General features: G+C 30.6%; 1 protein-coding gene across 1 annotated transcript in view; it reads right to left on the bottom strand.

Moving 5' to 3' along the window:
• Positions 1-27,154, bottom strand: part of LOC127287576 (protein SPT2 homolog) — a 32,664-nt gene extending 5,510 nt beyond the window's left edge. The window contains exons 1-5 of the mRNA XM_051314583.1: positions 26,878-27,154; positions 23,000-23,146; positions 22,404-22,533; positions 3,635-3,792; positions 119-1,004 (exon numbers count right to left, since the gene is read on the bottom strand). Of these exons, the coding sequence (XP_051170540.1) occupies positions 119-1,004; positions 3,635-3,792; positions 22,404-22,533; positions 23,000-23,146; positions 26,878-26,931 (1,375 nt within the window). The 5' untranslated portion in view covers positions 26,932-27,154. The remainder of the gene's footprint in view (positions 1-118; positions 1,005-3,634; positions 3,793-22,403; positions 22,534-22,999; positions 23,147-26,877) is intronic.
• Between the last annotated feature and the right edge of the window lie 737 nt (positions 27,155-27,891).

The raw sequence follows: 27,891 nt of genomic DNA, 5'->3' as shown, positions 1-27,891 counted from the left end.
CTAAAAAAACCAAATAATTTTTCTTTATTATTAAACGAACAAAATTTTATCGCTATTTATTTAAAGAATGATAGAAATAAAAAAATTTACGATATAATATATTATAAATTCAACTTACCATTAGTATATTTCTTATTTTTCATTACAATTTTACTGTTCTTTGACATTTTCAAATTCTTGTCTGAATATGGTTTCGACGGTTTAGAATTTAAAGACCTTTCTGTATTTTGTTTTGTACTATTTATTCTTCCCAAATCACGAACACTTGAATTTCCAATTTTATTGGGAACTTTATTTGTTGAAACATTTGTATTTGTTTTCTCTTCATTATTCTTTTTTTTAATTACATTTAATTTACGTTTCTCTTCTTCAATACTCCGTCGCATTTCTTCTAATTTTTTACGTTCTATTTCCAATTTTCTGCGTTCATCTGAAATATCATCTTTATGTTTACTTTTTTGATGAGTACTTTTCAAATTTGTGGCATTTCTATCAGATGAAGAAATTACAGGTTTCTTAGGTATAACAATTTTTTCAGCAGATATTTTTTTTGTTTTTTGAGATTCTTGTGATTTAGAATCCGAATGTTTATCCGGTTTATTGCTTTCGACAGTTAATCTATTACTAGAAACATTATTTTCCAATGTACGATTTCTTTCTTCTCTAGCATCACGACTTTCTTTTTCTCTTGCATATTCTTTCATTTGTTTCTTTGTCATTAATCTTTCAGGTTCTTCTGGTTTTGGTTTTACTTCAATAACTATTGGTTCATGTTGCTTTTGTGCAGCAAGTTTCAAAAGTTGTCCAAAATCCATTGCAGGAGGTAATGGTCTATTCTTAGGTTTTGGCTTATCACTTTTGTTAGTGTTATCTGAAGTTTTTTTTTCATCCGATGTAACAATTTTTGTGTCTTCTTCAGAATTTTTTGTAGTTGATTTTCTTTTTCTTCTATGTCCTTGAGATTCATCAATTTCCTGTTGTTTTAAGGCTTGTTTTACTCTGTCCTATAAAGAAAATGAATTTTAAAATTAAAAAAAGGAACGTACCAATTACGGCGCGTTCATAAAAAATAACTGTTATTACTATTATATTTAATGTAACGGTTGCAAAATAATAAAAAAAATTATTTTAATCTTTTTTTGATACAATTACTAATAAAGATGCACATTTAAATAATTATTAATTTAATTATTTGAAATCAAATTTCTTTCCTCGACGTAATTGAAACATTTTTAAGATTACCATTGGCTTCAATTACGGCGGGCAAAGTATCTTAAAAATACAAGTAATTTTGGTCACCGTAATTGATACACCGAAACTGATACAAACGCGCCGTAATAGAAAGTTAAGGTATTAGTTTTAATTTCTCATATTTGTTTAAATAATCGATTTTTATAGAGTTAAATTTTTTTTTAATATCTAAATAACATAAGCTTTTAGTTTAATAAGTCTTAAATTGACTTCATACAATAGAAATTTCGAATTTTCTATTTCAAAGGTATTTTGACTCGAATCGCGCCGTAATTAGTACATTTACCCTAATTTGTTGAAAAAAATTATACGAAAATCTTTTGATTTAACCAAGGTGTCTAACAACTGCTAGGAAAAAAATTCCCTGACTTTTCCCTAACCTAAATTACACTAAAAATTTTTTATTTTCATCAAATAAAATTTATTTTGATACAATTAAATCATTTACCTGACTATTATCCACTAATTTCATATGTATTTGAACCAAATAAATGTTTCGTAAAGAATAAAATATTTAAGTGAAATAAATAAACTAATTGGGGTATTAGCATTAAATAATAAATTATTCGTATTAATGAATAATTTACTTTATTTGTAGTTGAACCGATAAAATAAAATTCTATCAAATAATTTTTATTTATATTAAAAAATCAAATTTTTCACTGAAAAAATCATTTATTAGATTCAATTAATAGTAGTAAATAATTATTTTCTTAATGAATATAAGATATGGGCATATCTCTAGAACCTTTAACTTTAATGTCCCTCGCATATATTTTGGTAATTTTAATAAATTTTTCGTTGGTTTTTGTTGGAAATATTAATGCTTGATACAATCAATCATTTCCAAAAGATTCCACTTTAATTTATTAAATACATAAATAATTATTTCAATTTTAATACGCGATTTTTAACAATGTCTACTTGTCCTTAACCATACTTTCTGATGCTTTAAACGATATAGTTTTAGATTTAATAAAAATTACTAATTCTGAAATATGGTTTTTCAATGTTAATTAATCGGTGAACACATTTTCGCAGGGAAATTAATATTTTATTAATTGTGAAAAAATTTATAAGCTTTTAAAAGTTGTCCCTCACTTTTAACCTTTTCGACCGTAATCATCGTATTTATGATTTTTCTTTTATAAGACAAGCGGCACGTTAAAATAACTTATGGGAAATCAAAGATCAAGTTACTATAATTATTTTGAGACATAATAAATTGATGTGCTTCATGTCTTCAAAAAACTATTATAAGTCAAATAAACGAAAACACGCGTGGACAAAATTTGAAAACAACCGTAATACGAGTGATACTTCATGAAAATCATATAAAAGTATTCGAAAAGTACTTGTATATATTTTCACATGTGCCATTTAACATCCCGTGAATGTGCTTCGAGAAAAAATACTTTATTGCAAAGATAATGTAAAAATATTCATCAATTACGGTCGACCGTAATCGACCGAAATTTTTTAGAAAGAAATTGTTATGTACGAAGTTGCCGATTATAATTTTTTTTATAGAAACTGTCATTAATTATTAAAACCTGAAGGTTAAGTTTTAATGTTTATTTCGAGACACAAAAATGGATCCAAAAAAATTCATTCTGAAAAAAGATAAGATGCGAGAGAAAAGAAAAAGAGATAAGAAATTGAAAAGTTTACGAATATTAAATTTAAATAGAAAAAAGTCTATGAAAATCGTATGGTAAATTTTAAAAATTACAATTTTACATTTTTAAAACAATTCACTATAATAAAAATCTATTTTAAAATGTAATGTAAATATTCAAATAAAAAATGTATATATCTAGTTAATTTTTGACACATGCTTTTATACCCAGTGCATTATTTCAGTATTTTATTATTCATATAAATATTGAAAATATTAAACGAATTTTATTGCTTTTTAAAATTATAACCCCTTAGAAAATTCCCTTCAACTGTTTTTTATCCTAAAAAGCAAACACCTGTTGAATATTTTTTTGTTACAGGTTAAAAATAATTCTCAATTTTAAATATTTATAACTTTTTGAAGACAACTTGTTTTATCTGTCCACTTGTATAATTGGAAAGCTTAGTTCTTGAAGTTTATGTAGACAGAGTTTCAATACTGTGCTCAAAAAAAAAAAAATTTTTTCTTATTGAAAAGTTAAAGGTTTCAAAGATATGCCCATATATCACATGCTTAATAATTGAGTGTGAAGGCCAACTTTTTAATTTGCATTTGCTTTGGGAAAAAAGTAAAAAAAATGTTTGAAACTAATAGATACTTTAATTTATGCTTAAAAAATTCCAGAAAATTAAAGAAATTCCCTGACTTCCCTGATCGTGCGACACCCTGAGTTATTAACATATTTACAATATAAATTTATACCTTTGTTGATGCAATATCCTTTACTGTTTTCTTTCCCGCAGGTGCAAAAATAGATTTCTCTTCTGGTTGAGTACTGTATTTATTCATCAATTTATTATAAAAAGCTGATGCTTCCTGTGATACATAACCATAATCATCCTCGTCGGGTTGAGATGGACCTAAATCACAATTTAAGCTAACATAAGAATAAACGAAATAAGATGTTTGAAAATTAAGTGTTCCGGGCACGGCTGTCTTGAAGCTAGGAAATTCTAAGCAAAAATGACGAGTAAAACTGAACCGAGGAATGTGTTCGGGGTGACGTAAATATCACAAATCCGTTTGATTTGAAATCCTAGCTGATCGTTTAAGCGAGATATCGCAAATTTTCACAATTTTCGATAAATAAAGGATGATTTTAATATACTATTTGAATTATTTTACATGAAATGTGAACTATTAAATGCATAATTTAATAATAAGGTTATAACTTATTTTACATGTTTTATCAACAACGAAAAATACAAATTTAATTGAAATATTTAAATCTGTTGAGAAGAAAACTCAACAACTGCTCTCATCAATCTTTCCGCATACGTTGCAAACGATCCCTCGGCGTCTACCATAGAATTTACATTATATTTATTCCATGTTTTCAAACAAGCATGATGAACACTTTCGCCCGCCTGCTCGGACCAAATTCCCAAGCCATCAGACCTTCCTAAAAACTGCAGGCATTGAGCAAGATGATCTAGAAGTACATGTATCTTGAGAGTTTCGGTCATTTCGGTAGCCTCATAAGCTTTTTTTACGTTGCTTATTTCAGAACTTAATACATGGTAGTTAACTTTTTTTGTCGACAAACAATTGTTAACTAATTTGTCAAAAGCTTTTAAGGCAGATACAAAAGGTACAAGTGTGTATTGGTTGTGACCTTCATAAATTTGCGGATCTAATAGTTTATCTGCTTCGGACAAAAGTTTTTTACAACCATTTCCTTCAAATACTTCACCATGGTAAGCCTTCGAGATGATACCAAGTTTCCTGGGCCACACAAGAGCCTTTTCACGACCAACAACACGCACTATTCCATCCCAAAACAAGTGATTCACAAATCCTTGAAGAATGTGTAATTCCGGGACAATACACTTCTCCAGTACACAGAGATCATCAGATTCTTGAAATAACGATGCATTTATTGTGCTATGATAATTTAGAGCAAGTATTTTGTTTTTTCCTGCGTCACAAAATGCTTGAAAGTCATTTTTCAATTGTCCAAATGTTTTTAGTTCTCGTGACTCTAAATGTGAATAATCTATTTTTTTCTTTGAAGTTAAAGTTTTCTTTTCGTCCTCACTTGAATTTCTCAAAGTACGCAGACATACGCAACAATATGGACATGGAAACATTGAAGTTGCGGTTTGTTGACCATTTACCAACAAGATGAGCTTGAAGTCAGCAACGAATTTGAACGGGATATTATTTAATTTAGTCAGCTCAAACAACGATTCCAAGTTTCCATATGTCTCCTTAATTTTTGGAACTAAGCACAAAATTATTAAACGATTAACACTGGTCAGTTTTGCCTTTTCTCCACTTACTGCGGCTTCACAATAGCGTCTTCGTTTTGTGACAGGATAATCGGGTTCAACATTTTCGTCCGCTTCATCATCGACATCAATTTCTTTTTCGGTATTGTAATTGTGTGGAAATAAAGTTAAGCAAATTTTAAAGAAACCCTGTCCACCATCTGCAAGAACTTTAATATGATAATCTCCAATTAAATTCCGATGTTCAATAATTCTAGACACTATCTTTTCGGCATCAGCATACACAACGGGCCTTTTTTCTTTGATACCCTTTACACCTTCTACGTCAAAGTCCCTCAGTTCGTAGTGGTATAAATCCGACAATAGTTTAGAGTTCAGCGATAGATGCTCCGCTAACTTTGAAGGTACTGAATGTTTACCAGCAATACACCTTACAAAATTAGCCATCTTTTTCATAAAACTTTCTGACGATCCGGTATTAACTTGAAAATTGCTGAATTCTTCATTTGAGACTTTAATTACTTTATTTACAGGGTGAAGTGCAATTTTCATAGCAGATCCTGATACATTTGTCAGCTCAATATTAATATTTTTTTTATTTTTATCATTTTTGCTGGTTCGATCTTTTAACAAACTACATAAAATGCGATCTTGTTGTCTTTCGGGCAGGTGCTTTACAATATCAACCACATTTTCACAAACAAGATTACTATTCAGCCCTAGAACGGAAAGAAATAGGTGCGTGACATTTCCTTAAAAAAATTAGTTACAATAGAATATTTTCATGTAAATAAATTTCATTAAATATTGTCGTTTGACCTATTCTGGATCTGTACTTACGTGTATTTCCCTGTTGAAGGGCAGTTTTGGCAGAACAGGAGTGTTTTAAACCTCGACCAATTTCTTGCCAACAAATTTTGCACCTCGTTGTTAAATTAACAGATTTTGTGGTTTCATTCAAAGTTTTTCCAGATTGTTCACAGTTTGAAGAAACGTTATTTTGGGTTGATAAAACAATAAGATTTTCAAATTTTCTTTTGTTACCAGCCCCTTTTCTTGGTTTAACGTGACCTTTGTTTATTTTATTTTATTTATAAAATTAGATCAATTTTTAATTTATTTATATTTCAATTTATTTTATATAATACCTTTATACCGGGCCTTTGTACAAATGAAATCACAACAGGTTAGGTTATCAGTTTGTCGAGTATTCTTTGGTAATTGTATATCTAAATAATTCGGCATTACTGGTACTGGTCTCTTAAAGTCACCCTTTTCGTAATCATCAAGTGATAAACGGCAAGAAACGCAAATACTTAAAGGAAACTTGGAATTATGTAGATCAAATTTTTCATTTAAAAACTTTTTGATCAAATCTACATATTTTTCAGTTATAGAAAACCACTCTAACTTTTTTTCTTTGAGAACAATTTTTTCTCCACAAGGGGCGCAAATTTTTCGGCGGTTTTTTTCGTGGGTTGTTGATACATCATTTTCAGACATTTTTGTGTCATTTATATTTAACCAACTCACCAATCAAGTCAAATGTAAAATGTCAAACCAATAATAAAACTGAAGTTGCATTTCTTTAAAAAAACGAAAATAAAAATCTTCCTTTATTTATCGAAAATTATGAAAATTTGCAATATCTCGCTTAAACGATCAGCTACGATTTCAAATCAAACGGATTTGTGATATTTACGCCACCCCGAACACATTCCCCGTTTCAGTTTTACTCGTCATTTTTGCTTGTAATTTCCTAGCTTCAAGACAGCCGTGCGGGATCTCCAGTGTACTTTTAGATACCTGAAAACGCGGACCAGAGTCTCTTTTGTCACTAAATAAAAAAAAATTTCCTGTTCATAAAGAAGTGAAAAAGAAAATTCTCATTACTTCGTGTCTTCAGATATTTAAACATTTAGTATTCTACATATTATAAAATATCATCTTATATATTAAAATTTACATAACTAGAAATTATCTCTGTAATATCTAATTTTAAACCTTAACCCATTAAGGCCCATAGGTTACGCAGCGTTCACTGTAAAAAAGTTAGTGTTATTTTACAACGTCCGACGCGACGTGGGAAATTTTGTGCACATGTTAAATGCGTGGATTTACTTGTAGCGTTTTACGGGAATTTACATGCAGCGTGTAATCTAACACAACTTGTATATTTTTCAACATTTTCAAATATAACCATCGGCAAATCATTACTTGAATTACGCACTGCATGTTTATTCTATGTGGCTATGTAATTAAGGTTTTTCAAGTGGTTTTTCTGATTTTCTTTGAGACGGAATAATTTGTTATTTAGAGAAAATATAATAAAATGAGAATAAATGATCAAAGTTAGAATTATAAAATTATTCCTCACCCAGCGCGACCCGGTTCAGAGTTGCTGGGGCTCTATTTGACAATAAAAATAAAATAAGTTAACTTGCACGCGGACGCCAGTTAATTTATTAATTAAAATTAACAAAAGACTTAAATCACAGGGAGGGAAGTTGGTGAACCCAAATACAAAATATAAAAATAAAATATTAAGCGACTTCCAGGAATATAAAATTTATTATGAAAGATCAAATCAAATATACATTAATCACTTTCTTGAAGATCAGTAATGATCAAATATCGACTCTTTTCCAATAATGAGATCGACAATAATTTCCAATATCTTTCTTTTATACAATATCAGATCTATAATTTGATTAATAAAATGTTGAGCGAATAATATAATGAAATAGTATTTTACGCCAAGGGCAATACTTCACACACATACAATATGACGTACGGACAAAGAGTGAGGAACGGACCCGACGATTTTCGGCAATGAGCCAATATATTGAACTATTGGCGCTTAGATCGATGTAAGGTCACAGGGCCGAGCTAATGACCTTTTTTCCTTACCCTTATCCTAAGATATTTGATCATTTATTTCTCAAAATAATGTCAACAAATATTTTCCCGTCACATTCTCCCCCTTCGGACTTGACGTTAGTTTGAGAAAGAAAACTGAATCTGAAATAACTTGATCCATCTGTAAATAATATCATAATTAAACTATATATTATCAAAATAAAACAAATAAAATAATAAATAAAAGTGATTAATGTCTGAAAAGAAATAAGCAGTTGTCATGTTTGATTCTAAATTTATTTTTTTTTAAAAAAAGAACAATTCCTAGAAGTTTCCTAATAATTGTTTGTGAATTTTAAGTTTTCTTTATTTATTGAAAAGAACTTACGTCGTAAAATAAAATTAAGGTAACAAAAATAAAGCTTTCCTTTTAAGAAAGGTACAACCAAGTAATACTATTTTTGTTTTTGGTTCAGATCAATAAGTCATATATGTAGATTAATATATAAGATCAAAGTTATTTAAAACAAAATATGTTACTCTCATTCCGAGATCAGTCTTTCATAAGTCAACAAATCTATATGCCTAATTTTTGGAGTTCTTCTTATATTTAATTGGCACGATGACCTTGTACTCCTCTCCGTCCGACAATTCAGGTCGAAGAGCCATTACTTCGTCAAGAGACTGATTCGAAAATTCGTTTGTCAGTGATTGAACCGCTTGGCGACGTTTTTCCTCCGACAGATCTTTGGTTGAAGGTGCCATGTTATTCGCTGGTTTTTTAATAAGAGAAAGGGCGTTTTCTCTGATCAAAAATGCCCTCACACGATTGACATAATCGTTTTGATTGGCGAAGTTGCTCCTCCGTGTGCTCATTCATCAAATATTTATGATTGGATGGTATTGCCGAAGCTGGCATGGTCACATAGTTCAACCGAAGCCAGTCGACAAGTCCAGCGTAACGAATATTGCAGTCCGGACATTCGGGGCAATAGATGCACAGATCATTAGAACATCCAACACATTTGTTCAAAGGCAACTCGTGCTCAATTCCATGTTGATAAATATATTCGATGGTCTCGAATCCATCAGCTCCGCAGATCAAACAAAATCCAGATTTCATCGGCATTTTACATTCCGTGAAACGATGCTCGCGTGACCTGCAGTTCACGCACGCAGCAGTTTTTTGCTTACTTAAGTTCAACTGACAGTTCTCTATCGGCATTCGACTTGGCAAGTCGCTGTTCAGAATAATTCTACAATTTTCTTTCGACTTTATGACGTAACTCGTCGATTATTTTCTAGCGATAAACCCAAGCCTTCACCACGTCATCGGAAATTTCGTCAGTTCCCACCTCACAGTCGGTTGATTTTAATTCTCGTCCCTCCGATAGCTTCATACCCATGATTCAAGAAAAATGGAGAAACGCGAGTACCAGTATGAGGTACGGTGTTACATGCAAATTGTACTTTTGACAAATTCTCGTCCCATTCTCTAAGATCTATATAAGTAGAAATTAAAGGTTTTATCATTCGATTTACACACTCCACCGAATTACTGTGAGGGGTGACAACGGGGTAGTAATATGCCAAACGCCTCTGGCCAGTAAAAACGCTTTGACATCTTTATTTATAAATTCTTTCCCGTTAACTGTCACGACGCAACCCATTCGATAAACTTCGTAAATAAATCATAAACGACAATAATATCAGAATTTCCCTTCTTAGTTTAAGTTTAATCACGGCTTGACGTGAGGGATCAATCCGAAACTTTAGCACGTCTATCTATTTTTGTTGCCTTTGTCTTATAACTAGAGCCGATTTAGAATTGAATGATTATGGTGTAAAAGAATTAAGAAAACCAGAAAATTATAAATAGGCAGCAGATAAAGCTGAAAAGGGTTACCACATTGTGCTGCGCATGATATTCCTGAGGGATTTGCTGCTTATGACATAATGTTTGGCATAAAATATTTAATCGTTAAAACTTGGTTTAATATCAATTGATTAAATTATAATTTGCAATGCATAACATTATTAACGGAAGCAATTTTATAAAAAGTTCCAATTAATAATTTAAATTTTGAAAAAATTAAGGGAAGTGCAAGTCAAATTCGAAAGTTACTTTTGATTTTTCCCATTGCAATTACCTGTTCTTGAGACTAAGTTGTTTAACTGGCGTAAAGTTACGCCCCACGCACCAATTTGTTTTTCATTGAGAAACGAGAGCAAACATTTTTTATCAAACATCACGTTCAAAATATAAAAAACTTTAAAAATATAACTGCAACATTGTCTCATAAACATCGCCGTTCACGAATTCGAAGAACCTTCTGTTAAAATCCTTATTTGCGACGAAGTATCCTTTAATGAAAATGATTCTGATTTTATGTCTATAAGCAAGGTATCCTTTAGAGGTATTTACTATAAAAAAAGTATTAGCGTGTGCATTGGCAAGTGTTTCAACGGAAATTATAAAATTTGTGGAATTAATCACATTTTAGTAAATAAGAATTTTAAAGATCTTCTCTTTGTCGGTAAGGAATAAGAAATCGTTGAAAACCCTGAACTTGGTGTATTTGAACCGGCTAGTAATGAATGGCAAAATTCTAATGACAATAATTTTTCATATTTCTCATTTTCTTCCCTCCTTTCTCCCGATCCATTCCCAGAAATTATTATAAAGAAAGTACCAGTCTTCGTACCACTGTATGAATCTTTTAATCCGGACCTATAAAACAGTAAGTTGTTTCAATGATTTTAGTTAGAATTTCTTCATGTTTAATCTAGAATTTATAAGTTTTTTTAAATACGAACAACTTGTTCTCTCTGAAACATGTAAAATAATATTTCCTTTAGTTAATAATTGAAAACTTTTCACATAATTAAAATAATTTTTTTTTAATTTTTTAAATAAAAATTTCCTATGTCACAATGTTTTAACAATCGTCGAATAAAATTAAAATAAAAAATTCTAATGATTATACAATATAAAAAGAAACATTTTTTTTTTGTTTCTAGATGTCAAAAGTTTACAAAGTTTGGACTCACGATGGCAAATTAAGGCCAGGTCCAAGTGAGGCAGCGCCATCTACATTGATACTAAAATTTTGGAAAATTTTTAACAGACTTTTCTTGAAAACAAGATGGTAAAATGCTTTTTCCTTTATGGATAATTGATTACTGACAAGATATACACCAGCTAAAATTTTTTTGAGTTAAAATAATAAAAAAAATTTCATGTCAATAAATTAAATATGAGCACTTTTTTCACAAAAACTGTAACAGTACTTTCTCAGAAATTACAATCAAAAATGCAATTTCCATTTGGAAAATTAATAAACGCTAAAAAATACACGACCTAAGATTTACCAATCACGAAAATAACAAAAAAAAATGTTATTAAATATTTAACATATTGATACTGCTTTACTGATTGTGACAGCCCTTTGGTAGATTATGTATTTCAGGAGGTTAGCAACAGCGCCAATCTCCTCCTTTCGGCAAAACTGCGAAACGTCTGGTGACATATATAACCTGCCAAACGGCTGTCATAATGAGTAAAATATGTTGTGTTAAAATACTTTTTTTTGTTATTTTCGTGATTGGTAAATCTTAGGTCGTGTATTTTTTAGCGTTTATTAATTTTCCAAATGGAAATTGCATTTTTGATTGTAATTTCTGAGAAAGTACTGTTACAGTTTTTGTGAAAAAAGTGCTCATATTTAATTTATTGACATGAAATTTTTTTTATTATTTTAACTCAAAAAATGTTTTAGCTGGTGTATATCTTGCCAATAATCAATTATCCATAAAGGAAAAAGCATTTTACCTTCTTGTTTTCAAGAAAAGGCTGTTGAAAATTTTCCAAAATTTTAGTTTCAATATAGATGGCGCTGCCTCACTTGGACCTGGCCTTAAGAAAATCAATTCTTATTCAAAATAGTATATATTGTAAAAAGAATTGTTTTTACTCGTCTTATTCAGAATTTTAGTCGACCTTAATTTAAAGAAAATTTTTGAGTGTAGGGCCCTAGATGTATCATACGCCGGTTAGGACAGGCATGGTCACTCTTGTTCCGTGCTCACAACGTAATAGAGGACAATTATATGTGTGTGTAATAAAAGTACGTTATTAGTGTTAAGTCCTGATATTTGTTGTAAAGTAAATATTATAAATAGTATCAAACGACTGTTATTTGTAAAGGAAATATTATAATTAGTATCAGACGACTATTGTTTGTAAAAGAAATATTTTAAATTTTTATAAATTACTGTCGACATTCAGTCGACTGGCGCCCGCGATTGTTTAATTAGAAAATAAATTTTATTTAGACCTCTGGCGGTTTTGAACCCGGCTGCGCGAGGTGAACGCAATTTTGAATATAAAATTAATTAATAATAAATTTACTTGTCTCAATATAGCCTTCAACAAATTTTGAAAAAAGGTAGTAAAAAATTGAAAATTAAAGGAGAGACTGTAGTTTTAGGCAAGGATGGAACTAAAGTTGACGAAGATGAAATTTTAGAATTTTTTCACAGAAAACACGAATCCTTTATTTTACTACAAGCAAACAAATCCTGGAGTACGATCGATGGGTTCTACGAATTGTGAACCATCGTTTTGTTACCGATACAAAAGGGACTATCTATTCGATGCAAGTTCACAATGATCTAACTATTTGTTTTCGATAAAAAAGAGTTTAACTGCATTTTTTGCATAATTTAGTAATTATTGTCAAATGTTTTTGAAATTTAAGTTCTTTAAATTTCACTCTGCTTAATTTAATATAAAATTTATTTTTAGAAAAACTTACAATTAAATTTGATTATTTTTAATTGGAGAAACTTGATCCAAAAGCACGCTTGTGCAATACAATCACAGTGAGATTTTTGGATATTATCAATATTGTCAATTTTTGACCTTTGTACCCAGGAAAAAACGGATTTATGCAACTCTTTTTTAATCAGTTTTTGAAAAATTGAATCGTAAAATTTTTTTAGACACATTTGAATGAGAGTTTTCTTATTCACTAGTGTCTCAGTTTTATAGATTTGAATGGGTTGAGTAAGTGATATTGTATTATTAATTTTCAGAAAATGTTGAATACATCGCACTAAAAGTAATATTTTAATTTTTTAATATACAGTGAACAAAATAAATCGCGTGAATTTATTTTTATTCAGTGAATGATTTATATAAATGTTTGTAACGATGGCGTGTTTTAATTTCCGATTCATAACACTTTGTGAATCGGCCAGCAACAAGAAATTTCCAATGCCTATTCAAATTTTCATTTTCCTATTCAATAATGAATGCATGTAATCGGTGGCAAATGCTTTTTCCTTTTAAGAAACACGATTCACTAGAGCTTCTCACCGATTCAAAAAGAATGAATAGGTTTTTATTTCCTGGGTAAATATTGCGAAAATGACATGAATAATTTTAAATTTGACATTAAAACACGTTTTAAATTATTTACAATTTTCCTAATTTAATTCATATTTCAGTTTTTTGTAGTAATTATTTCTTGAATTTATTTATTTCAATTTATTACATATTAAATGTTTCTGAAATATCATTATGAAAATTGGAATTGTAACATAACCAAACAAATATATAGAAACTATAACTTTTTCATATTTATATTCATGTGTTTTTTTTTTATAAATTTCACTTAAATTACAATATAACTTTTTATTTTTTGAGAATTTATTTATTTATTTAGATTCCTTGATTTAATTAATGAATTTGAAATTTCAAATTACTGTACTAAAAAATTTCATTTTGATAGTTAATCTATTTCTTACCCGAAACAAAAAGTTGGATCATTGTGAACATGCATCGAATAAATAGTACCTTCTGTATCGGTAAAAAACAATAGTTCACAATTCGTAGAACCCATCGTAATGATCATTGACGTTGTACATGAAAATCAAATTCAAAACTCGGTACAAACAAATTCTCTCGATAACATTTCGAAAATTCTTAACGTAAATGAAGAAGAAATAAGGCTATCAGAAATGAACAACAATTTACTTAGAAGTGTAATATATTAGAAATTGTGTGATATGTCAAGAAATATCAATCCTTAATCTGTTACTGTCAACCCAGACAATCAAAGATTGGAAGAGCAAGAAAAAAGTTCAACAGAAATTGAGGGCCTGGAAAGCACAACCGACGAAGCGCTCGGACTCAGGCAGTGAGTAGTGGGGATATTGCCAGTTAGGACGCACTCACACCTCCGACTGCCTGCACAGGCAGTCAGTGAGAGCCAATCAGAGAGTCAGTAGATTTAAATTTGAATTTTTTGTCTCTCTTACTCTTGTACATTTTCTGCGTGGTGGGAGGCTGCTTGCGCAGGCAGCCAGAGATGGGAGTGCGCCCTTACTTTGTCGAAATATGGCAATATCCCCACTACTCACTGCCTGAGTCCGAGCGCTTCGTCAGTTGTGCTTTCCAGGCCCTCAATTTAAGATGATGAGGAAATTCCACCATCCCAAGATCAATTTCAGAACTTATTACTATGAACTTAGACGTAGAAACAGTGATAGAACAAACAGAAACATCAGTAGTAACTTCGGGAGATCAGGAAATTTCAACTGTTAACCTTACAACACTAAATTTGGAAGCACAATGAATGACATTTAAAATCAATTGGGATAACATAAGTAGAGAAAAAAGAAAAGATTTAGAAGATGGTAAAAATATAGACAGATTAAATGAATACATGATCAATAAAGTTGTTGATCAGATACGAAAAATTAGTATTCAAGTCCCTTTTTGCGTTTTCAAAATTGCAGCTGAACAATTAGTAGCCAAGTTTCCTAATATTCACGAGGACAGGAATGAAAAAAGAGAGAAAATATAAAATTAAATCAAATGGCATAAGCTGGATGTGTTGAGTGGCAGCCTGAATTAATGTTAAGTGTAGAAAGTGTTGAGATAAGGCGAAACTACCTCTCTTCATTTTCTATATGCTTATGTGAGCAAGAGAATGTATAAGAAGAAGAAATTTCCGAAGAAAGAATGATTTATGAAAATATGACAATAGAAAAAAGAGAGGAAAAAGCCGAATTAGATTTTATAGCGACCTATGTCCACCAAAGGCAATTTTTAAATAATTTGCAAAAGCCCACCATCAGTTGACGACATTAGATAATTTTGGCCAATTGAACAGCCGGATCGTGTAACTTGATTTGCGCTCGAGCCCGTTGATCGGGAGCAAGTCAAGACGGTCAGAACAGATAAAAAATAAAATTCGGAATTTTCAATTTTGAAAATTACTGCCATATAGAGAAAAAAAATGCGCATCTTTTTCGTTAATGAAATTTTTTTGTAGGATTATTATTTTTAATAATAATGGAAAAAACTGCAAATTTTTTATTCTCGAATTTAATTAATTTTCGAAATATAAATCGTCACTGCTCGTACAAATCTTAGTGAAATTAATGGAAAATTAGTATACTTACTTATTTGGGTCTTCCGAAGACGATAAAAACATTTTAAAAAATTCATTGAAAAATTATTTGTTAATGTAAATAGAGACCAGTCGGTAAATATGTTTTCTCAACTTCGACGAGAAAAAGTATGCGGGGAACTTTCGAGTTAACAAAACTTCCAGTGAGACATTTGTTTATTAATATATAAAGAAGTTTTTTTTAGAAATTTTCGTGCCGTTTCATCAACAACTTTAGAAGATATAAACATTTTCCGAAAATGGAATTTGCGCGTCAGCACCATCGCCACAGCAGACTTCGCGCGGATACCTACAATAAGTGGAAACTGACGCGATGGTGCTAACGCGCAAATTCCATTTTCGGAAAATGTTTATATCTTCTAAAGTTGTTGATGAAACGGCACGAAAGTTTCCAAAAAACTTCTTTATATATTAATAAACAAATGTCTCACTGGAAGTTTTGTTAACTCGAAAGTTCCCCGCATATTTTATCTCGTCGAAGTTGAGAAAACATATTTACCGACTGGTCTCTATTTACATTAACAAATAATTTTTCAATGAATTTTTTTAAAAGTTTTTATCATTTTATCGTCTTTGGAAGACCCAAATACGTAAGTATACCAATTATCCATTAATTTCACTAAGATTTGTACGAGCAGTGACGATTCATATTTTGAAAATAATTAAATTCGGGAATAAAAAATTTGCAGTTTTTACCATTATTATTAAAAATAATAATCCTACAAAAAAATTTCATTCACGAAAAAGATGCGCATTTTTATTCTCTATATGGCAGTAATTTTCAAAATTGAAAATTCCGAATTTTATTTTTTATCTGTTCTGACCGTCTTGACTGGCTCCAGAGCGACCGGCCTTCTGAATTAAAGTCTCAGCTTATATAGTATTCAAGAATGATCTCACCTGTCACACCTATCTTTAACGAAGAAAAAGTTGGTCCCCGATGCCGAAAAAAAACTCTTATATATTTTGAATCTCTGGACACTAAATGAACAAAATTTCAAAGATTCAAAATCGTAACCGATCCTCCTGCATGACTTTTTATGTATTTATTGTTTTATTATGCATTATAATGAAAAATTGCTTCATTACGATGTGCAGATCAGTTGAAATTACTAGTGCAATTTTTTTATACTTATTAAATGTAAAAATAATAATAATAATAATACATAACTATAATTTTTGGGAATAAAAGTTGGATGATCAATATTGTAATTTTAAATCCGCACTGTCAACAAAAATAATAAGAGAGTATTTTCCCTAGAACACCGCAGATGCAAACATTAGGTTATCCAAATTTTCTATCACTTCTTATTCTTTTTAATATACGCAACATTAGTTACTGCTATTGGAATTTGTATTTGTATCGTGTAACAAAATAAATGATAACAAGTTGGCTAAAATTAGTTAAAAGTTTTGTAGATGTAGTTGATTTATTTTTAATCACGCGTTTTGTAATGATTAAAATAGAAAGTTTGTACCTTATGTGGTAAAAAAATTGTTTGCAAAGACGGTAATTTAAAAACTTTTTTCTTCACAGAAAGTCATAAAAAGATCTTCCAAACTTTTATGAATAAAAGTTTTTCTTTAAGTAATTTAAAATTTCCAACGATACAATTGCCGTTGATAAGTTCAGATAATATTGTTTGACAATTTACACACATGCTCGATACAATATTTTGAATTATTTAAAGAAAAATTTCTATTTTTATAAGTTTTGATCAGCTTTTCTTGGTTTACTGTGATGAAAAAGTTTCTAAATTACCGTCTTTGCAAACAATTTTTTTACCACATAAGGTACAAACTTTCTATTTTAATCATGACAAAACGCGTGATTAAAAATAAATCAACTACATCTACAAAACTTTTAACTAATTTTAGCCAACTTGTTATCATTTATTTTGTTACACGATACAAATACAAATTCCAATAGCAGTAACTAATGTTGCGTATATTAAAAAGAATAAGAAGTGATAGAAAATTTGGATAATCTAATGTTTGCATCTGTGGTGTTCTAGGGAAAACACTCTCTTATTATTTTTGTTGACAGTGCGGATTTAAAATTACAATATTGATCATCCAACTTTTATTTCCAAAAATTATAGTTATGTATTATTATTATTATTTTTACATTTAATAAGTATAAAAAAATTGCACTAGTAATTTCAACTGATCTGCACATCGTAATGAAGCAATTTTTCATTATAATGCATAATAAAACAATAAATACATAAAAAGTCATGCAGGAGGATCGGTTACGATTTTGAATCTTTGAAATTTTGTTCATTTAGTGTCCAGAGATTCAAAATATATAAGAGTTTTTTTTCGGCATCGGGGACCAACGTTTTCTTCGTTAAAGATAGGTGTGACAGGTGAGAAAAAGAAATTGTCACCATCTGGTGGCGTAACTGTGGAACTATAATGATGATCTACATGTATATTGAAATTTCTCATGTCAAACTCATGTTTGGACATTCCATCAGTATTCAGTTCTAACAGGATTCCTCCATGCACATCCAACGAATTTAAAAAGGCTCTTACCTCCTGCAAGCCTAAAGCTTCGCCAGGATTGGACGGTATTTCTGGGGATATGATACGCGGACTTGGGCCGATAGCCCTTGAATTTCTGCTGGTTCTGTTCAACTGTATGTTCCAGTTGTCTTCCTTTCCGGACTCATGGTTGAATACAAGAGTCATTCCAATTCCCAAACCCGGTGGAAAGGGTTTCCGATCTATTGCCCTCACTTCAGTCTTTTCCAAACTATTTTAGAAACTTGTGCAGGGCAGATTGGAACATGAAGTGGAGTCTAGGAGACTTCTTCCTATACACCAGTATGGTTTTCGAAAGCAGAGATTAGCTATGGACTGCGTGGCTGCTTTTTCCACCGAAGTTCTGAATGGTTTTGCGGCTTCTCGTCATACTTTTGCCATCTCAATTGACATAAAGGGTGCTTTTAACAATGTTCGGCCAGACATTTTCAACAAAACACTTGTAAGACTTGGCTTCCACCCCAATATTATAGACTTTGTTACCTTTATCACTTCCAAGAGATTTATATCCTTTGACGCAGATGGATCTAACTTTAGGACTTGTGGCGTTCCGCAGGGGTGATGTTATCCCCCATTCTCTTCAATCTCTACCTCCGAGAAATAGAACTCATCTTTCCTCGTTAGATGAAATTTGTTATGTATGCCGACGACTTTCTTTTGTATGTCACATCCCGCTTCAATATCGGAGGACGTTTCGCTTGCTCTAAGCCGCTTGTTCATCTGGCTCAGAGGTCTTGGTCTGGATATTGCCCCGGCCAAGACCACGTGCTGCATTTTTTCCAGATCTAGAAAGTGCTTCAACGACATCCATTTGGTGATAGGGGACTCGATCATCTCCTGAGATTCTTCAATGAAGCATTTGGGTGTATTATTGGACAAGAAGCTTTCGTGGCTTCCTCACATTAAGATGATTGCGGATAAGGCAACCAGGGCAATCAACATTTTAAGGATAATCTCTAGAGCCTTTTGGGGATCTTCCTCTGAGTTAGCTTTGCTTGTCTACCGCAATCTTATTCGCGCCATTCTTGATTGGGGTTCCCTTCTGTTTGCTGATTCGGCCAAGACCACTCTCAAAATCCTTGACAGAGTCCAATCGGCAGCTCTGAGAACGTCTTTGGGATGTCTCAAGTCAACCCCCATCTCGGTACTCCTGTCTGAGGCTGGTGAGCCTCCTTTGTCTTTTCGCAGAATCTATCTCTCAAACTCATTTATTCTTCGTTTAACCCTGTCATACTTGGACTGGACCTCGAAAGATTGTCACTACTAAATGCTTATGCTCGCACTTACCTTATTGTTGAACTTTCTTATAAGACGGAGCTCCCTGCTTACTTCGATTGGAGGTGGGAAATTCTTTCCACAGCACCATCCTCGGACATCAGTTCAGGCTCTGAAATGCAATATCATGCTACTCCTGAGACTTGCTTCAGAGACTTGATTGCCAGGAAGTACCCGAATTTTGCCATAATATACACTGACGCTTCCTTCTTTTCTGATTCTGGACTGGCTTTGGCTGCTTTCTATGATGAATCAACGGAGTTCTCGTATGGAATTCCCCTCCAGCCATTCTCATCCATCTTGGTTGCTAAGGCTTTCGCCATTTACAGAGCTATCCTCCATGCCAGGGCTCTTAATCTCCCACGCACTCTTATAGTCACGGATTCTCTGGAGGTGATTACTCGACTCAACAATTGCCTCCTCCGTAAAGACAACCCGGAAATTATTTATAGGATCCTGGACTTGATCTATCGCCTCCCTTCTGACCTTCCCTCTTCTTTCAGTTTCCTCTGGGTTCCATCTCACGCGGGAATTGTTGGTAATGAAAAAGCGGATGCCATATGTAAGGCTTCTAACACACTTACCAACAGAGTCTATTTTGGATCATCTTTGAGCGATTTCAGAAAAAGTGTCTTTGTCCTTGATCACTGTGCGAGGATGGCTCATTTATGGCCCTTCTCGGATCGTGAGCTAACTGGACATCGATACTTTGAAAGAATATCGCTCAAGACCAGTGGACCTTGGTTTGAGGGTCTCTCTCTTCCCAGGGCCTGGATCAACGTAGTCACCAGACTCAGATCTGGTCATACTTTTACTGCGGATCACTTTGAACGCATCCATTGGAATGCCAGGATGCAGTGTGCTTGCGGGGTTGATCAGAGAACTTATAACCATGTGTTGAACGAATGTCCTTCCCTGGCACCGGCCAGGGATAAATTCTTTGATTTCCTCAGGAGAAAGTTTCCCAATGAGGATCCGGAGGTGGTTTTCCTCGATGATTTGATTTTTGCCCCTAACGAGGAGATTGTCAGAGAGATTGGTGGATGCTTTTGTTATGACCATCAATTCATCTGACCTCTGATTCTGGATCTTTTCAAATTTGTCTGTTGGCTTGCTAAGAGTTTAATTTTCTTTGTTTTTGTTTTAACTCGGTGCTTTTATTCGATTTGTCTTTTTTCTTTTCTTTTCTCTTTTTTTTTTTTAATTTTACACGTTAAATTTATGCGACAAAAGTCGAGTGCGAGCTGCCTGCTCATGAAGGGACTTTGGAATTAATATGATCTACTAATCTTTGACTTCTTCTATGTTATTTTGTTGTTCTGACAGTTGGCCAAGCCTCAAGTCATTTAAGAAAAAGAAGAAGATTTCCTATGTTCAAATTCATGTGAAATCATATGTAAGAATTCACATGAAATCCCATATGGATTCCTACATTTAAACTTGTATGTAAGATATTATATAAGGAAATCTTTAAAATTTTATGTGATATTTTTTATAAAATTTGATGTAAGTTAATTATAAAGGAAATTGACAACAACAATATGCCAGAAAAATTATAGGAAATAATGTAGGAATTCACATAGATTTCAATATAGAAACAACATCATAAATTCCTATATGAAATCATACACCAAATCGTGTCCGAATTTAATATATGATTTTACATGGAATTCTATGTGGATTTCTATGTAGCTCTAGGATTTTATAACGATTTTTATAAATGAAACTATATAGAAACATATATAGGAGATAGATGTGGGGAGACAGATGGTTTTCTGATGGTTATATTTGAGGGATGTGAAAAAAATAGTGGCTATGTTTGATTACACGCTGCATGTAAATCCACACGTTTAACGTGTGCACAAAATTTCCCACGTCGGACGTTGTAAAATAACACTTCATTATAACATTCAAAGTAACAAGTTTTAACCGAATAGGATGGATTTTAAGAATTTCCGTCCGCCATTTTGGATTTGCCATTTTGAAATTTAAAAAATTGACATCATATTCGTTGTCAGCGAGCCCAAAAACTCATAAGTAACAAGTTTTAATCGAATCCAATGAATTTTAAGAATTTTCGTCCGCCACATTGAATCGGCCATTTTGAATTTTACAAATTTATAGTTTTCACCTATGGTATGCCCGGTTGGTGAGAAACGTCCCATATTTGTCTAATAAAATTGATTAAAAAATTTCGAATTGACATAAGAGCTTTCTGATACTATAATAAATAACAGAAATACATTTTTTAAAACTCTACAGAAAAAATGAAAAAAAAACAAAAAGATAGTTCATTATAACTATTTGTTTAAACGATATGTTGAAATAATTTATACGTGTTATAGTTGACTGTTAAGTTTAACAAAACAAACAATTGTAAATATCTAAAAAAATAATTTGAATAAAATAAACCAAAAAAAATAATAGTAAAAAAAGGCTAATAACATGTTTGTTTAAAAAATTTGTTTAAACAATAAAAAATTAATTGTTCTTAATTTATTTTATGGGCAAAAGCAAGTATAAAAAATTTGTAATTAATTCTATTTAAAAAAATTGTACTTTAATAAATAGCCTAACTTTATATTTGTTTATAAAATTGTTATAAACAATAGTGGTTAAGTTGTAAAAAACTTTGCATTGTGAAAAAAACTTGTTCCATTTACTGATTCTTCTAAACAAAAAATTTTTTGTGTAAAAAAATATTACTAAAATGAAAATATGACTTCTCATTACTAATTTATTTATAACAAATAAACAAATTAATCATTTTTCAATTTTTTTTTGTTGCGTTTTGTTTCTGATGACTTTGCACTTCTGTTTCAACAAGATTTAGCAAAATCTAATTTCTTTTAAAAAATTGATAGCAAAAATAATTACAATTTTTTTTTTCATTTTTGTTGTTAAATAAAAAATTTTGCAATAACTTTTTTCAAAATATCTCTCGTTGGAATGAAGAGAAATTTTATAAGCTTTTACTGAAAAAAAGGAAAGTTAAGTCGGTACACCAGTTTAGTGAAATTGTTGAATTTTTACTAACTGTAAATATATGAATAATGAAAAAAATTTTAAATTTAATACCTGCCATAGTAATTGCTGTATTTTCCATGTCGACTGCATCATCCAAAACTGATTTGTTGGCTGCTTTACAGACTTTTAAATGCTTGTTAATTCGACTTTGGGCTTTATGATCTCGCAAAGCTAAAAGATTCTGAAAAATATCCACATACAACATGTTAAGTCATAAAATATTTTATTAATTTTGAACAATCCGAAATGTCAGATATCTCTGAAGAAGAGATGGAATCAATTTCAAATACTTGTACTATAATTGTTATTTTTAATCAGGGATTTCTTTACGTTTCTTAAAATTGGTGTTTCTTTCATAAAAGTCGTGTTAGCTGCAGTGTTATCTAATGTGAAATCTTGAATATTGTCTTACAAATACTTTACATTCCTAAGAGGAAGACGGTGTCGCGTTTATAAAATGTTAACATATAAAAGGCGCGCGCACAGTAACAAAGAGTTAAACGCCAATTTAGTCAAAATTAAGTTTTTAGTAGACATATTGTTTTTCAGACCTAGTATAAAGTTGACTGAATCGCAATTAACGCTATGTTACAGCGTACCCTTCATATTTTAGTAAGCATTTTTGATAGTACACTTATTACTCTTACCTTTTTCTTCAATGCTTCTTCTACTGCTTTACGTTTTTCTTCTTCTTCTTTTTTCGCAAGAAATAGTTTTATGTTATTCGATAGTATTTGAGTTTGCCGATTTTCTTTTTTAGGAGGTGTGAATTTTGTTGGATAATAGGAGACAGACTGAAATTAAAAAAAAATTATTTAAGATATTTTGAATGTAAAGTGTTAACAAAACAAAAAAACGAGTTTAACCTTTAAACTGCATCATGGAAAAAAATCACGCTTAGTGCTTTTAGCGGTCTGCCAGACCGCTATTTATTTTTTTTGTGTTTTTCTAATGATTTTAAATTATGTAATGACAACTGTTGTCCCCAAAAAAAGTGTTTTAAGTTTCCCCAAACTCTGTGGTGGACACGAAGTATTATAAGGAGCACTCACTCTATTGGCCGTTTCGGAAAATTCTGCTCACGTGTTTTTCCGATTCAATTAATGAAGTGTCCCATAACGATCTGCTATGCTTGAATGTTTGTTTACACTGTATTCAGCAGCAGTATTTAGTACGGGCCGGTTTTGAAATTTAATTTTGATTAGTTTAAATAATTAGAAGTTGTAACTTCCTTAATAAAAATCAATTAAAATTTACCCCAAATTAACTGAGGGTGAATGCCGGAAACGGCTATTTCACACGTTTTTATACTTCTGTTAATCGTGGACTTGGTGATCTTGAACAATCGTGAGTGCAATATGTAAAAAATTTTTAATTTAAAAGTAATAATGAGGTGTTTTGTGAAAGGGTGTACCTCACCAGGCTACGGAAAGAAAAGCTGTAAAGAAAATGTTGAAAAAAGGCATTCATTTTCACCTGCTACCGTAAGTGCATATTTGTCAAAATATAACCTCAAAATATGAAAATAATAGTTACGTTGTCGCACAAAGTATTATATAAATAATTTGCTTAGATTGTAAATGTTTCAATTAAATATATTCAAATGTTTTATTTATTATAGGAGGAAATATTACGCGATTGGCAAAAAGCAGTTCCTGGAGGAGAGAAATTAAAGAAGCAACACAGAATCTGTGAATTTCATTTTGAAAAAGATGACATCATAACAGAGTTTGTTACAAAAATGCCTGATCAAGAAAATTGACATTATTAATAACAGCCGTTGAGAATGATTTGTTATCGGTCATCAAGGAAAATAAACTGAACGCAGATTTAATGTTTGAAGGGACAAAAAAATTGGAAAGCAGTAAATTACCTACAGTGGGATGTTCTCAACATTGTTTGCAATTATCACATAGAATTCTCAGTTTCTATTTGACGACACGAATGTACTTCGTTGCGAAACAATCAACGAAAAATAACATTGAACGCAACCAAGTTAAAGAAAAAAGGAAAGCTGTGAAATTAGTTGATGAGAGCATTTTATCTCAAGAACCTCAGGTTGCATTAAAAACAACAAGGAAAAGAAAAACAAATTAACGATTCGCAGTTTTTAAAATGTAAATGAAGGGTAGAATGACAAAAGGGGTCAAGCGCCAATTCACTGTTTTTACAGGAAGTAAAAAAAACATTTTTAAAAATTTTGCAGGTCATTTAAAAAAAAACTGAGGAAACAGTTTCGATATATTAGTATGTTTTAATAAATAAACAACAATTTGTTGAAATAAACCTACATATTAACGATAAAATTAAAAAAAAACTGTGGTTCCTTGAGGTTATATCAAGTGCGCACATTTTCTTTAAGCATTAATTATAAAAAAATATACAGTTTAAAGAAAAACTGGAAAATTAGTTTCTTTCTATGGAATCGACGAAATGAATAGAAAAAAAAATTCCTTTAAAAAATTGTTTGTTTTCAAGAAAATTACGAATTAATTGCTTGCTTTGGAATTGAGCAATACTTTCATCTTTAAATTCAATTGTTCACTTAGTATAACCATAAAAATATTTAAAAATTAATAACAAAATGATTTTAAAATTGTTTAAAATTGAAAATACATTATTATTATTATTAATTTTATTAATTAAAATATTATTAAAATAAAATTAAAATAAAATATTAAAATAAAACCTAAAAAAATAATATTTTTTTTTATTTTGATAATATTATTGACTCACCACTTTCTTTTGTTTTTCAATCAGGTTGCAATAAAGTAAATTTGAGGCTATTTTATTAATTTAATTTTTATTAAAAACTGATTTAAATACGCAATAAAAAAGGAAATCCTGCTACTGAAATGTGTAAATGAATTTTCTTGATTTTTTTATGCAAAAACCTCATTTTCGATAAATTGGCGCTTGACCCCTTTTGTCATTCTACCCTTCAAATATTTTTAAATAGAAATGTTGTCTAAAATGTGTGGTGAAACAAAAACTCAAATAAATGAACGATTTACTTAAAAAGAAAATTTTGTTTATTGCAAAATTTGTACTATAGACAAAAAAAATGCATTTTCGTAATGATTTACTCAGAAAATTCTTTTGGATGAATTTTTTTTGGCTCAATAAAATTATTGTTGAAAATATTTACTAGAATTTCTGCCAAAAAAATTCTGATAACTCGTTTTAATAAAATTTGCATTTAATTTTAATTTTAATTTTTTATTAGAACATGAAATGTGCCTGCAGACTCTCAAAAAAACTTTTAAAAATTTAATTTTTATGTAACTACTAATAAATATAACTGTATTTATGATTGTCTATTAATTTTTGTTTTATTTACTCTTTCCCATATCATAGAAAATGCAATTTCCAATAGTTTTTTAAATTCATTTGCTTTCTTTTTATATTTTCGTATTTATGCTCCTTCTAAATTTCCAGAATATTTAACGATTACATTTAACAAATCTTGAATTTTTAATTTTCTTAAATATCCCCTCACAATATGCCAAGAATCTTTAATTTTAATATTTAACAGAAATTCAAATCCAATATTCAGCCAACCTCTGTGACTGACCTTTATTATATGCGCGGACATTTAAACATCAACTCAACCTCGTTTGGACCTCGCGACTCAAGTTCCTGAACCTCGTCAAGCGAGGATCAGTCAAGGTTCAGGGAAGTTTCGGTGCTGTCCGGGGGCTTATTAGGAATTTCCTATTATAAATTTTCGTAAGGGTATTTATGTATTATTTTTTGAGATTTTTTAAAAAGTATTTGAAGGACTAAAATATTCAAATACCTAGTCCCTAAAAAACCATTAACTAAAAATTTTTCATTAAATTATTAATTTGGACAAAAACATTAATTTTAATTAATTAAAATTATTATTATTATTATTATTATTATTATTGATAACCAAAATGTTTTAAAAACCATGAATTTTAAAAATTAAAAGATGTTTAGCCATTAAGGTCAAGTAACATCTTTTAATTATTATTATTATCTCCACATTTCGATAGTAGCCAATATATTTTTCAAGATATTAGTTTCAAGTCTAAAAATAATATAAAAAGTCGTAAAGAATCGTAGAATTAATTAAAGTACGTATGTACACGTATGAAAGCAAGTTTCGTAGGATCTTAGGTTAGAAAATAAAAATTTTACATAAAAAGAAGCAAAAAATGTTTTCATTTAGGTTACATAAATTTAAAATAAAAATGAATAGAAATAATATGTGGAATGACATAAAAATAGAGCCATAAGTGTTACGATAAGATAATAAAGAACATATATAGTTTATTGCTCCAACAGGTTATACTTTTTAACATCTTGTATAATTACGTCACCAAACAATAAATTATAATATATTTTCAATATAATTCCACAAGTTGTAAATATTATTATAAAATATCGTGACATCCATAATATATCACAGAGCAGAGTTTTAAAAATGAAATGTTACATTAAAATGAAAAGAAAATTAGGATAATAAAAAAAGAATACTTTCTCTATCAAAAATATTTACCTGTTTATTGTTTTCATTTTTTTTAGCAGCAGATAAAAGAGCTCCAAAGTCCATTACAGATCTATACGCACATGGATAATTATATCACAATAAATTAAATATGATGTCTGTTCATTCGATTTAACATATCAATTCAATTGAAAAAAATAAAATTTCTATAACAATTTAACAATCATTCAGGATCGTTGAACCTACTGTAGACAATATTGACAGCTGATGACAAACCAGTAGGGCAATTCGTGGGGGGGGGAGTTATTTTAGTAGATTTGGTGAGAGGAAATCTACATACCATTGAGTATGCGTAATGTGAACAAGCAGAGATGGGAATATCGTTTATGTTGGGTAATTTACATGGTGTTTTACAGTAATTTACGTCAAAAATTTTATACAGTAATTTACGTGTATCAAACCTAACCTTAATCTCAACCACCCTGTCGCATAAGGGCAACGCACAGTTTTCACGAAAGTTGTTCGCGAACAGGAATCAGAGTTAGAAAAGGATACAATTACAAATATATCTCTGTCCTTTTTTAAGTTATGATTCATGTTCTCCCACGGTGGGTCTGAACCAAGTTCAACCCAAAGGTCGAAGCACTTCAAATTTTCTAATAAATTTCTATTCTATTGTGTCTTCTGAGTAATTTAAGACAAAAAAAATCACGCATTTTTAAGAAAATAGAGTTTTTGTATTTTTTTTTTTAATGCTAAAATCACTGCTACTCATCAATAACTTCAACCCGAAAGTCTGAGCTCTTCGAATTTTCTTGTAAATTTAATTACGATATTATTTCCTTGAGTAATTCAAAAACAAAAGAAAAGCACACACATGATCTGTGTGATCCTGTCTTTCAGTTTCACCTTGAATTTATTTTTTTATTTCTTATCGAATTTGGGAGTGGAATGAATCGAATTTAAAAAAATGACCATTATAACTGCCACCCTCTATAAGACTCAATTAATTATTCTCTTTAAAATTCTGTAGTGAAATTGTTAAAAATTACTTTTTTCATTTTT

This window comes from Leptopilina boulardi, unplaced genomic scaffold, assembly GCF_019393585.1.
Source record: "Leptopilina boulardi isolate dan_hultmark-lab unplaced genomic scaffold, ZJU_Lbou_2.1 LbouV2_371, whole genome shotgun sequence".
Taxonomy (NCBI): domain Eukaryota; kingdom Metazoa; phylum Arthropoda; class Insecta; order Hymenoptera; family Figitidae; genus Leptopilina; species Leptopilina boulardi.
The sequence above is the reverse complement of the archived record's forward strand: the minus strand, read 5'-3'. Positions and strand labels throughout refer to the sequence as shown.